The following is a 14,296-nucleotide window of genomic DNA, read 5'->3' on the forward strand; positions in this document are numbered from 1 at the left end:
CTGAAGGAGAAGTGAGAGTTTGGAAAGTGTATCAGCAAAATATGGTGATTTTCCACATTTTGCAGTTTTGAAAATGGAGATATAAATACATGGCACTATTGAATGGATAATTCTCTAAATCTCACTGCAGATTATGGAGTGCTGGGGATGATCTTTCCTATTACTTTCTGTAGGTTTTGCATAAAAGTAATTATATAGGATGCAAATGCTGCCCCCCCAAAAATAATGAAATGGTTGGACTTCCTCATCCTCAGTATTACTGATTTTTAATTCAGTAATAAGCTTATCATCTCCTCTATTAGAATCCACTTTCTCCAACCCTTTAAATCCAATTCTTTTATACAAGGGATTTTGGGAACATCATTAATTCAATCACTGTAAAGAAAGGGAAAAATATAATAGAAGTCAGGAACAGGACTCCAAAGTCTCCAAAGCAATCTCTGCTGAGCAAACAAAAAAACTTTGTTAACATCTATGCAGTGCTATGTATTAACTGAGTTCAGACCTCATTTTCAGGTGAACCTTTCCAAACTGTGCATTTTTTCAGATGATTTAAGTCTGCACATGTAAAGGGTAACCAATGCTCAATAGCAAGTCCTCCCAGAGTTATTAGGGAATTATGGAATGCCTTAGACATGAAATCCAAATCCAATGAAACCAGGGATTTAAGAATAGCTTGCACCAGCAATTCATTTCTGTTAGTATTTGCAATCAAAGCAGTGGTGGTGGATGGATGGACAATGAAAAACAGTTTCAGCAAATATTCATGTGAAAGTTAATATCAATTTACTTTGGCTGCACTTTCATCACTTGCACTTTCTGTGATACTGAAATTTACCTTTTGAATTATCTCTGTAAAGCAGCTACAGAAGTGACTGGAAAAAATCAAACTCGACATTTTGAGAAGTTGTTTGTCATTTAAAGCTGTGGATGGATGCACTTCACAATATTTGCAAGGTGACTTTTGATTAATTCTTTCTGTGTCCAACGTGTCTGTTGGAGTGAGCAGTGTTTGTGTTCTCTGGTCAAACCCTTCAGGGGCCTCCATGGCTCTGGCTCTGCTCCTCCAAAGCTTCTGCGGGACATTCAAGTCAAACCACTGAAGTTAATGGACTACAGAGTGCTTAAAAAATGTTATCTTCACTTCCTCAAACCCTTCCAGTGATTCACACAGGCACATATTTCAGTGCTTCACTGAATCACCTTTGAGCCCAGCTGTCCAGTTTGTGGTGGCTGTGCTCTTTCCTTCCATCTTAGCTGGTATTTAAATTAAGTGTTTCACAGAATGAGTTTGCTCTTTCAAAGCTACTTTGAAATTATGTCTCATAATATTTATTGTACATCTCCTGATCCCATGCTTTCCAAGGATATATTCCAAAAGGGATTTTGTTGCCTTCAAGGAGGGAAAAAAATCCCCTGCTCAGCTTATTGTGAAATATGCAGAGAGAAGGCAACAAGCTGCCATTGCATGTCAGATATGTGAAAAGAAATGCTAGATGGAAGATTTTACTTTCATATTTCCAGGAGGTCTCATAAATGCTAGTGATAAAAAAAGAAATTATGAAAACAGAATTTTGCCATTTTCTATTTTTTTGAGCAACAGTATCATCCATGTCCTTATTTATTTTGATAGCCTTTTTAATTCTGCAAGATGAAATTACACTGCAGGGACTGCTACAATTTTTTTTTTTTCCAATGTCAACGACCAGATCACATTAAAAGAAAATTGCTGTCATTTAAATTGTTTGAATGGAGTGTTCAGATTTCCAAAGATACTCAGCAGCCAACCACACCAAGATTATGGCAATGTGTGTTCATGTTCTTATCCTTGTTGTCAGAATCCAGAGCCTGTGGATGGTTTTGGGGATCTTTGTGAATTTCCTGTGTTTTAGAGCAGATCATGATCTCTGGAACATGCTAAATTGCCATTCAGTGTTGTAGGTCAGAATTAGTTTCTTTGTATGTTAACTTTTTAAAAGTCTCAAAATCTTCCCGCAGCAAATTTTTTATCTGCACCATTTTCCACACTGCTCCAACCATAAGCTGTGGAAGTCCCACCTACTTCCAAAATGTGAGAATATTTTCAGGGAATATTTGACACTCTTTATTGAGGGAAACAAATGGCATCCAAGTGCCAAGGTTAAACCTTTTTCCTGAAATAGAAAGGTGGAGTTCACTGAGGTGAGATAGGAGAAACACCTGGACAAGAAGGTGCTCCTGTATTGGGGCAGAAGGAGAGCAAGAAAATTGGAACTATTAAAGAACAACTGAACACTGACAAGGTGAGGAGAGCTGCAGGGACACTCGAGAAGATTGCTCAGCTTTAATCTAACATGGGTTAGATTAACTCCACAGCCTGGAATCTCAGGGAAACTGAGTGACCTGTGAAAGCAGCAGGTCAAACTGCATCACCCCTGAGTTTGTTGTTTCTAGCTGTGCTTTCAGGCTGCAAGGGCTACTTCCATGCTCATCAGGAAAGGAAAATGGAGCCCTGCTTGATTCCATTGGATATTTTTAGTGTTAGTAGTAAGAGCACAGCTTCTTGGAGGGATGGTCTCAGGGAGCACTTTGCTTGCACAGTGATTCAGCCAAACTCCTCAAGAAGCTAATGAAATTTGTTAATAAAGGTTGAGCAGCTTTCCTATGGATTTTTGATAAGGAAACAGCTGCTCATTTTCTTGGGTAGTCATAGAGTCTGGAAGCCACAAGATCTGATAAAGGATAAGCAGATGGTTCAGAGTAAACAATTTGAAGGAAGCTCTTGTAATTTTTTTAAGATCTTGGTACATAACCTGACACTAAGAGATTATACAAAGCTCATTGAGCTAATAGTGATCAAATATTTATTGCTGGAGGGCAGCTAGAGAAATGAAAAAGGCAGCCAAATTTACTGAGAGATAAATAACATACTGCTGCATGTCCTCCAAAAGGGGATTTGAGTAGTTAAAAAGTGCCAGAGGAGCCTGAGTGAAATGCAGCCTGCACATAAGGATGTTTTTGGTCATGTAACCTGCAACAGCCAGAGGGGCTCAAAGAGAATTGTCACTACCAGCAGGCCCAGATTGCAGACCAGAGTCTTCCAGTGTGGAAATCAGGACAATTCTTGGATCAAACTGAGATGGGGAAGAACCCCTGGTCCAAACTCCTGCTGAGGCAAGGCCACCCAGACCCAGCTGCCCAGGACCATGGCCAGGCAACCTGAGAACTCCAGGAAAGGAGGCTCCACAACCTCCCTGTGGCAGCACTAGGTCAGCTCAGTGAAAAACTCCTTCCTGGTGATCAGAGGGAACCTCCTGTCTTCCATTTCTGCCCATTTCCCCTTCTCCTGTCTCTGGGCAGCACTGAAAAGAGCTTTGCTCTGTCCTCTTGGCACCCTCCCTTCAGGTATTTCTATATTGTCCCTGAGACTTCTCCTCTCCAGGCTGAACAACCCCAGCCCTCTCATCCTTTCTTAAAAAAAAAAAAAAAAACATTCCTCAGTTGTTTTATCTTGAACAGACAGGAGGAGAGATAACACAGAGAATAAACACACCATCTTAAATAGAATATTTACTTCTTCCTCTTTAAACTAAGTCCTGCCCACAGGGAATGGCCTCAAGTGAACCCAGAAAGTCTTACAGGTCTGTATTAGGGGACAGGATTTGTTTCTGGAGTCAGAAGACTATTTTGTAACATCTAGGCTAAGAAAGGGTTTGGAAGCAGAAAAAGTAAAAATTTTACTCTCGTGTTTCCCTTTAGTTGACTCTGGAGTTCACAGTGTCATAGAAGGGAATTCATGAGTTCATTAATTCCTCTGCCATTAATAGGAGCTATTTGGGCCAGCAGTGACTGCTCTGGATTTGCTGCTCAGAATGAAATTACTACATAATCTGGCCTCCTTTCTAGTGAATTTATTTTTTATTATAAATAGATTAGAATAAAGCAACATGCTGTTAGCTCAGAAGCTGACTTCCACTGATTTAGACAAAGACTTAGCAGTTTCCTAATTTTTCTTAATAAAGGTCACTTTTGTTCCCAGAATGTGCTGCTAACACGGATCAGATCACACTGATATTTGTTAATAATTTTTCATTATGGAAATATTGCTCAAGCTCCAAAGGTTTCAGAATATGTCTCAATGCTTATAAAAAAATATGTATAGATCAGTGTGGCTGGAAATGCTTACAGATCATGTGTGACAGCCCTGGAAGAGCTGCTCAGTGGAAATATATGATTTACATGAGGTTGGCTGCTCAAGGACTAAGTTATCCATCAAAAATTCCCGTGCCAACTTTTTTCCAAGAGCAGACCCATACAAGGTTAGCTATCTCATCTTCCCACGACCATCTTTATGCAAAACACTTTGTGAGATAAAAGCAGAAATATCAGAAGCTACCTCTGAGTTGTGGAAGTCATGCTTGGTGTATTTATTAGATTAAAAACGATTTAAATATTTCAAGGGCTAAAGAGGGGAGCGTGGCATGTGTCTTAATGATGTTAATAACCTAAATTTCACACTTCTTAGTAACCACACCTACTAGCAATTACCAAATTGACAGATATATGTGAAGTTGGCATTTTAGTGATTCACCCAGCAGAGCTAAAGAGTCTTTTAAAAGCCCAGAATTTAACTCTTACCAATTTTCCCCTGACATTCGTGTCACAGACCTGAGCACAGGACTAGGAGTGTAGCTGACAATGATTCAAACTCATAATTAACTTGATGTCCATTATGCAGCTTGATGTAAGAACCCTCCACAGCCCCAGATGTGTGTGTTCTTCCAGCTTGACTAAATATGCTATTAAGTAGGTGCCTGCAAAGGACATTTTTCAGGCACTGAACAGTGTCACAGCCCATCCAGATAAGACAAAATATGGCAAAATGTGTGGCCCTCTGAAGAGTCAATATATTTGCCCCAGTTTGAAAAGTAGCAGATGATAGCATGGCCCCAGAAATAATTAAAAGTGTCCAAATAGTCATTGGGAAAATGCACCCAAACGTACCCAAAACCAACACATCAATTCCTGCTTCTACAGTCAGTGATGTCTGAGGTCTTCCAAGGAGATATATTGTAAATTCTGATGTGCTCCTGCTAAATGTGAGAATGGGGATAGGAAAAGGGCCTTAGATCTTCTAAACAGACTCAGATAAAAAACAGCACCAGGTTGAAAATTGCAACAAATGACATTTTAACTGATACAGGGTCTCTTGAAATGACCAGTTCTCTTGAGCTGAGGAATCAGTCTTTAACAATAAAACAAGAAATACAAAAATGGATGTATCTAAAGCACTGTTCAGTCACATTCTTTTACTGATATTTATTCTACCCTTCCTTTGACCACTGTATGGTCTTCCTCCTTTTCTCTTCTACTGATTTGTTTTCTTTCTCCAACACAACTCGTTAGAACCTGAGATTTTTTGTATTTTTTCTGACTTTTCCTTATCTCCCTCAATTCTTTTTTTTTTTCCTCAACAAATTTTCCCAGGTCTGCTGAGCTCTCCTTACTTTTCCCACCATCTGGGCAGACAGCTGTTTCTGATAGCACTGAACAAGTGAGTTGTGAAAACACTGGTTCAGAAGCTGATTTTACCTGTAGCTCCCATTCTCTGTGGGACAGGAAGTTCTGATGATCAGAACAGGTGAAATCATGTATGAAACTGGATTTTTTTAGTTTTTTTTTTGTCAAGGTTGGGATTAAATTAATGAGATGATATTTTTTGTTTGGATTTAGATGCTTATTTGTTTTTATTTATATTATAATTATTATTATATTATATATATTATAGTTCTTTATATAGAACTCACAAGCTGTGAGTTCTATAGTATTTTATTTTATTAAACTAAAAAAGGAGTTGTATTTTTCTTTTTATAAATGGAGAAATTTTTTTTTTTTTTAATATTTTAAGGATAAAACATTTTTAAGGAGTTATACTTAAATATTTTTACTTTTAACTCAGTAATTAATTACTCGTGGTTTGTAATGTGGATTTTTAATTTAATTATACAATGCTACTTAAATTCATGAAGAAGAAGGTGAAGAAGAAGGACTAGTTAGTGTTTTAAAACTTCTATCTTGTTATATGTATTAGTGTATTCTAAACTTTAAACTCTAAGGTTTTTTACTATGTGACATTGTCTACTTCTCTTTAAACAGTACACTTAAAATTTTAGTTCTGTTTTTTAATTTTGGAAGTTTTCTTTGTGGTCTCAGGTTAAACCTAGTGCTTTCCTGGGAGTTATTTTTTGTCAGTAAAGAAAGTCTAAAATTCTTAGTAATTGGGGTTCTAGCAGAAACAAACCTTGATGTATTAAGGAAAAACTAATGTGGTGTCACCCCATCATATTTTCTGACAAATCCTCTTTGCCCAAGATTCTTCTCCTGGGAAGCTGAGAAGCCTCAGAAAAAAAGGAAAATGTTATCTCATATCTTTCTCCCTGTTTTGCTGCTTTGGAAGGTGGTTTGGAGATGGTTTATCCAAAATATGAATTGTTTTTACTTAATGATCAATTAAACAACCAGTTGTTGGATAAACAATCTCCAAATCACATTCCAAAGCAGCAAAACACAGGAGAAGCAAATGAGATAAGAATTGTTTTCCTTTTTCCTCTGAGGCCTCTCAGCTTCCCAGGAGAAGAACCCTGGGCAAAGAGGATTTGTCAGAAAACACGGCAGTGACAATGTGTCACCAGCGAGTTGTAAAAACATGGATGGGACCAGCTGGAACCCAAACCATTCTATGAGATACAGCCAAAGAAAGAGGGAAAAAAAATAAATTAAAAAAATAAAACCTCACCAGATTCTTCAAATTCACTGTTGTATGCATTCCAGGTCTCGCTTATGCGGAGCAGGTTCTCTTCCATGGCTTGAATGTCCATGTAGGGGCAGTTGCACTCGGGGAATTTGGGGCCACACTGGCACCAGCAGTCATTGTCCTTGCAGATGAACTCCCCCTCGGAATTGCAGGCAATGTAGCTCAGAGCTGCCTGCACAAAGTGCTCTTGCAGGTACTCAGGGAGGATGACCTGAAGACCTGTCAGAAATCGAGGAAATATTTTGGTGTTAAACGCAAAGGAAGTTCTGGAGCTGAGCAGCTTCACCAGCTCACACAGCAAACAAACAAACAGTTGTGAGAAACAAAAATATATGGAGTTTTTAGGATAATTTGCACATCTGTCCAGCATTTCTACTATGTCGTGTATTTATTTCATTTCTTAATAATTATTTTCAGACATATTCCTCCCATTTCCCTCTCAGCATGGAGCATCCATCCACTAATGAGTAACCTGTGTTCCTCAGACAGAGAGTTTATTGTTTTAATCTTTCCAGGGGGATTGGGTAACATCAACTTCTCCTTGCTGAGTGAACAGCAGCCAGAGCCTTGCAGCAGGAAATCACACAGCTGAATTATAATCCTGGTGCCAGCAATAATGCAGATTCTGAAAATGCTGATGAAGGGAAAGCAGCCCTGAGAGACAGAGTGAAGAGACAGCATAATCAGGGAAAGAGGTGTAAACATTTCCATCCAAAATTGGGCTTGTTTTCCATGTTTCCTTTGGCACAACAAGATGCAGCTTGTCTAAACAACTCATTATCTCCTGTGATTCTGTGGGGGCAAACTAAGAAGGAAGGGCGAAATTGGGTTGGAGGAAATCTTTGAAAAATCAAATTTGGCTGGTTCTTTTTCTAGCATTGGTAGCAAATTGCTGTGGGACAGTCAACTGGACGTGAAGGGTAGGGCTACAAAACCTTGAGTAAGAAAATTCCTTCTCAAATCTCCTGAAGTTTTAGCATGGAAAGGGTGCAAAGTCCAGCTCCTGTGGGGCTCCAAAAAACTCCTGCTACACGTGTTCCAAGTAATTTCTCATCGTATGGATTGGGTGTTTGGTGATATCATTCTCTTCTCCATAGGCACTTGGATGATTTCACAGAGATTTATTCCTTATTTTTAGGTATACACAAAACTATAGTTGTAACAGGAATTTCAGAGCCCTTCCAACTGCTGAAACCTGCTCTGATTGTGCTTCCCTCTGTCTCACGTCAAAATTTGGAAAACTCTGCTACTCTCTTGTGAAAAACAAGTATTTTTTCAACCACAGAGGCTGTGAAAGGAAAAAAAGCCAATTTGATTCTTCCATTAAAGAGCTTACACAGTTCTGATAATACATTTCTCCACAGCCTGAGAGATGCTAAGATTATTTTCCAGATTTTAACAGACAAGCATCATGAATATGCTGGAAACCATCAAAAAATTATATTTTCTGGAAATATTCATGGCATCCTAGTGGAAATGGCACGTTTTTTGTAAAAAAAAAATTTATCTCTGGGAAATAATTTTATGTTTTTATGGATTTAACTGATTCTGGGAAGAAAGGGAGAGAGCACATATGGATATTTTAAGGAAGAATATCCTGAGATTGAAGGGACCATACGGATCATCATCCCTGAGAGCTTTTCTTAATATCACCAACCACCTCACACTCTTTGTCCAAGTGATTTACCCACTCATATAGAAAACTTTAAATCTTGGAAATAATTCTGTATCTCCCTTCAACTGCAAATTAAGAATTGTATGGCTCTCTCATGGCACAGAGTCAGAGGTGTGCACAAACACACACATTAAAGAGAATTTAGTGGGTGTTTTCCTAGTCATAATTTGCTCATGCTTTACTTTTGTAACTGAAAATAAAAATTATTAATGGCCTAATACCCTAAAGGGTGACTTTTCAGAAAATTTTATGCCCAAATATGCAGGTCAGGAAATGCTTCTGCTGGAATTTTGAAAAAAAAAAAAATATTTAGAAATGATGACTCTCTTGCTTCCTTTTTCTGCTTTTTTCTATTTTTCATTTTTATTTATACACAAATACTACTATTTAGTATTTATACACAAATACTACTATTTACACATTGCTACTCTTTTCCTATCGAGTGAAATTTTAACCTTCCAAGTTTATTGGGTTTTTTTTTAATTCCCAAGAGGAGGAGCCCTTTGACTCCTCCTGATCTGGAGTATTTCAAAATGTACATCCTGTTTTTTCTGGTGACTCCATCAATTTTGGTGCAACAAGTGCAGGGGGTGCCAGCTGCTGCTCAGCAAGTGCAAAGCAGGCTGAGCACCCCAAGTGTCCCCCCCAGCTTGGTGGGATCTCTGGGAATTCAGGCAGTTTGGGAGCTGTGCTGAACAGGGATGCAAAATGTTAACAGGGCTATTCAAATTATTTTCTGATGGGTGCAGAAATTGTTTCCATTGGAAAGGCACCACGAGGTAGTGACATTTTCTTTCACTTTGGCTGCAGTGCACTCATTGCACACACACACACACACAGAAATTAGGAAAATGACCTTTTATGAGGTGGAAGAAAGAATAAAAATACAAATAGCGTGATAAATGTCACCCTGCTCCAAAAACAAATTAATGAAATTGCACCTACATACCTTGCAACTGAATCTTATTTTCAGGACTCTGAACCAGAACAGAGCTGACAGAATCTAGGTTGTCATAGTTACTGCAGCCGAGGGGACCTGTCCGTGTCTCTGTCACCTGGTGGGAAGGGAGAAGAACTGGCTGAAATATCCAAAGCAGAATGAGGAGTTCAGAGCATTGTTTCATAAAGTTTCCCCCCATTTCAGCCAGAAATACATGTCAGACTTAATTAAAAATATGTGACATAATTAAAAATATGTGAATACACCTAATTAATCAATAACAATTTAATTGCCAGAAGGGTGAGTGCAAATGCTTTAGCAGCAGGGAGTGCTGTTTGTACCACAGAGAATCCTTACAAACACCTCACCACTGCAATACTACACAAATACTACAGTAGTATAATGCTAGAGTGGTGTAATGCCACACCAACAGTCTAAAGACAATTCATTTTCCATGGCTGTGGGAATTACCATGAGATTGCAAAATACTCAATTTATAAATAAAATAATAATAAATATAATATATAAAAATGTAAAACATATTTTATATAAATAGAAGATATTATATATATATATTCTATTATATATACATCTACAATATATAAATATATTTATACATATATTATATTATTATATTATATTATATTATATTATATTATATTATATTATATATATGATATTATATTATATTATATTATATTATATTATATTATATTATATTATATTATATTATATTATATCATATCATATCATGTCATATCATGTCATATTATATTATACTAATTATATTATATTATATTATATCATATCATATCATGTCATATTATATTATATCATATCATATCATATATATCATATCATATAATATAATGTTTACTATGATAAAGATAATAAATATATAAATAATTAAATAAAATTATAATTGAATAAAATGTTAATACTAAGTTTATAAAAATGAGGACTGTGATTTTCCCCTCTTGAAAGTTGTGCACGTGACAAGTCCTGCTTGAAGTCATGGAAAAAGCTCTGACTTTTCCAGTGAAGAAGATCAGGATTTGGAATTAAAAACCCTTCATGAGCTGTATTTATAATGATGATAGTTTTTATAGTGGGATTTTTTCTTTCATAAAGGAAGGACCTAAGATAAGTTTAGGCACAAAATTCTGGATATTCTGTCGGTGGTAATCACCAAATCCATGGCCACAGAACCAAAATACAGCGAATTTATCAAAACAGGACCTCCACAAGCAGAGCTGTGGCTTAACAGTGAAGGTCTGAATTTGGGAGAGAGCAGTTATTTACATCATGGAATCATTAGGACTGGAAAAGCCCTTTCAGACCTTCCAGTCCAACCATCAGCCCATGTCCTAAGCACCACATCATGGTTTTTGAACACTTCCAGGAATGGAAGCACCATTCCACCACTCTCCTGGGGGCAACCTGTACCACTGACTGGCCTTTCAGTGAATCAATTTTTCCTAATATCCAATCCAAATGTCTGTCCCTGGTGCAACTTGGTGAATAAACACATTTAAATAAATAGGAAAAAAAAAAAGTTAGTAATTTATGAGCTTCCTGGAATATTATATATAATCCTTAAGTGTTAAAAATTTCTTTCTAAAGTCAGAAGTACGACCAATCCTTCTGTCATGCAGCTCCCAAACTGTTCTCAGCCACTCTCCTGGAATTTCCTACTTCTCTTCCTTTGACTGTTTCAGAAGCTGTGGCCAGATTTACCCTTATTTTGTACCTGCCCCAGTTTTGAATACAGCCACTTCTATTTTCTGTTACTTCAGGTGTCATAACCAGCTCTGGAGCTCCTGGAGAACCAGCCTAAATTACAGGGGGAGGGAGCAGGTTTCCAAAACGCAGAACGTGCACTGAGCAAGTGCCAGCCACACAACCAGAGCACCAAGGTGAATTGTACAGAACAGAAGGGAGGTGGAACAGCCTGGTTTGGTGGAAATATGAAGGTTTGCTGACATAAAAAATGATTTTTCATGTTGCTGAGAGCTCCCTGGCTCACCCACAGCCTGTGGGTGGCTGCAGCTGGGCTGTGATGTCCTTGAAACCTTCTGAGTTGGTGTTCTTCTGAGATTTCACATTCTTCTTGCCTCTTTGCAAAGAATAGATGAGATTTCCTGCTGTTCCAAGCTCCTGGCACCTTTCCATCACTTTGAGGGTGGACAGCCCATGGAGGGGACACAGAACTGGCCCACACCAAACCTGTGACACAGCTTGAATTCCATGAGGAAAAGGGACTAAGCCAGGTTGTGTCCTCTCTGCACATATTTGCCAACCTTTAATATTTATGACAGCAGCGGATTTGCCACGGTTTTTGCTTAATCATCCTGAATCAGCACAAGGATTCTTGCAAGGGGACAAGGTTTGGATTGGACATGGCTGGAATGGCAATTGGGAATTGATCCTTCAGTCCTCTGCCAACAGGTAGTCTAAAATTCCATTCTAAAATATGATTTTTTTGGAAGTACCCCCAGTCCATAAATAGAATCCTAATCTCTTTATATAATAAAAAATAGTGTTACTTAGATTAAATAAGAGAAATAGCCAGAGGACAAAAAAAAAGACAGGTAAATGTTGCAATGAATTTTATCCTTACTCTGACATATTATGCTCATCATTCACCTATGCAATTCTTTATTTAAAGATCCATTTATTTTAATGTTGTTTTTGCTTGCACATCATTACTATGATTTTCAAGCATTTCTCTATAAGGCAATGCAGCTTCATAAAATTATATGGAATGGTTAAACTATAAAGCAAATATTACCATTCCTATCCATTCCTATCACTCTTTTATGCTCACTGAAATCACAAAATTAGGAAGGGTGGTAAAAGTAGCTTTGTAGTTATTGTGCCCCTTTTTGTTCATATTTCTTCACTCTTATCTGAATTATGCCAGACATGGGTTAGAGACTGCCACTGTTTTGAGTGATAACATTTATAAATACATTTATTCAGAAGAAAATGATATAGAGCAGTTTTGATATGAGTTACAGACAATCATTGCAGTGAAGTAATTAAAAATTGTAATAATAATAATAATAATAATAATAATAATAGGTAATGCTCTATAGATACATCAATAAATAAGGACCTTCTCTAAATGTTCATTTTTCATTCCAATCTATATATTTATATTATTCATTCTTTTACTTTTCCAGGTACCTTCACAGCCTCTGTCAGCTGCCTTGCTCTGGTACTCTTATCTTCTGCACAGAAAATACATTGCAACAAGAAATTCAAAATGAATAGTCTCAGAATGTAAAGAAGAAATGCTAAAGAATATAATAATCATCCAACCTTCAACTTTTGATGGATGACAATTCTAGTCAGAGGTCAGAGCTATGCAGTTATGGATGTTTCTGCATAGTCTACACAAATGCTACTCCACAAAGACTGTAAACCAGAGAAAATTGTGAGTGATTGATAAATGAAAGCCTCACATTTCTATCAAATTTTCAGACCAGATGAAAGGATTTGATTTTTCTAAATTATGCAGGTACAGACTGGTTTGGGTTGGAAGGGGCTTTAAAGAATATCTAATTCCAACCCCTGCCACCGGGACAAGTCCACTGGACTGACTTAATCCAAGTTCCATCCAACCTAATCTTGGACCTTTTGGGGTAAATTTGGTGATAAAAAGGCAGACTAGAGAAGAAGAAAAAAAATTTTTGAAAGGATAAAAACACATTAATTCTGTTTTGAGCCAAGTTTTACTGATGATTTTACATTTTTTGTTCCAGCAACAATAGGAATGAAATTGGAAAGGCAATGGCACGTCTTTAATTATCTTCCAAGCACAGAAGTGTGACTGTGCTCAGTCCCAAGATCACAGCTGAAAACTGTTCTGTCAGAACGTGTATGAAAAAAAGATGGACCAAAAAGAGGAGAGGGACAGGTAATAAAATAGAAATTCAGATTATGCTGGGAGGTAGCATGGTCCAGAAGTGACTAACGTTGTGCAAAGAGCACCAGAACCACTGTTTGTTTTGCATGACCTGCAACCCACAAAGAACATTAACTCACAAAGCAAAGCACCACAGAACAAAGTTATTCAATAACCAAAACCCCCTAAGAACCAGCAAAAAGCACCTGTGAAATCACCTGACACCAAGCAGGCAGGATGTTCTGCAGTGCCTTGTTTCCAGAGATTACCACAGAACACGTGTCCCTGGGCAGCAGAGTTTTCAGCTCCCAGAAATAAACTCTAACATTTGCCATTAATGAGACAAATGCCTACAGTTTTCAGTCAGTTAAATCTCATAACCATGGTGATAATGACCCGATTAGAAGTGCACTGAGAACATACCTCCTAGCACTTAAGCAGGGCTGAATTCTTCTGATATCAGTGGGTAGTATTTCCCTGGGAAACAGCCTGCCTTTTTTTTTGTCCATGATAATTAAGCCAACAGAAGACTTTCCTAATAAAAGGGAAATACATTTCTGCAGAGGTTTTGCTCCTGGTGAGTCCTTTGAAGCACATGTAGCTAATATTCCTAACGAAGTGCCCATGCAGAGGTGGTGTGTGCCTTGCATAAAGGACTGTCCTCTTCAGCAGGACTCCTTAAAAACGGGTTTGGCTTCTGAGGATGAGAACTGAGGCAGCACAAAGGAGGATGAGGCAATGCTGGCCACTGCAGAAACAGGCAGCTGTGCTCACATTCACACAAACCTCTCTAATGCTTCAAACATTCAAATAAGGATTTAGAGCAAACTCCTCCTATCTGCATCAGGGAGTAAGGTCTGTTCTGAGAGGCTGTGCTGACAGAAGATGGGGCAAAAGTCTGGAATGGGGAGAAGCTGGGATTCTCCTGAGTGACACCACGGTGGTGCTGGGCTGATGGCTGGACCTGGTGATCTTCAA

At 37.9% G+C, this 14,296-nt stretch overlaps 1 protein-coding gene across 2 annotated transcripts in view; it reads right to left on the reverse strand.

Annotated features, from left to right (window-relative positions):
- LOC103814800 (BMP/retinoic acid-inducible neural-specific protein 3) overlaps positions 1-14,296 on the reverse strand; it is a 188,961-nt gene that overhangs the window by 55,204 nt on the left and 119,461 nt on the right. For both annotated transcript variants that reach the window (XM_009088418.4, XM_050977475.1), the window contains 2 exons: positions 9,418-9,523; positions 6,776-7,012 (listed from right to left, as the gene is read on the reverse strand). In XM_009088418.4, the coding sequence (XP_009086666.1) occupies positions 6,776-7,012; positions 9,418-9,523 (343 nt within the window). The remainder of the gene's footprint in view (positions 1-6,775; positions 7,013-9,417; positions 9,524-14,296) is intronic.

Source organism: Serinus canaria, chromosome 8 (assembly GCF_022539315.1).
Source record: "Serinus canaria isolate serCan28SL12 chromosome 8, serCan2020, whole genome shotgun sequence".
Lineage (NCBI taxonomy): Eukaryota > Metazoa > Chordata > Aves > Passeriformes > Fringillidae > Serinus > Serinus canaria.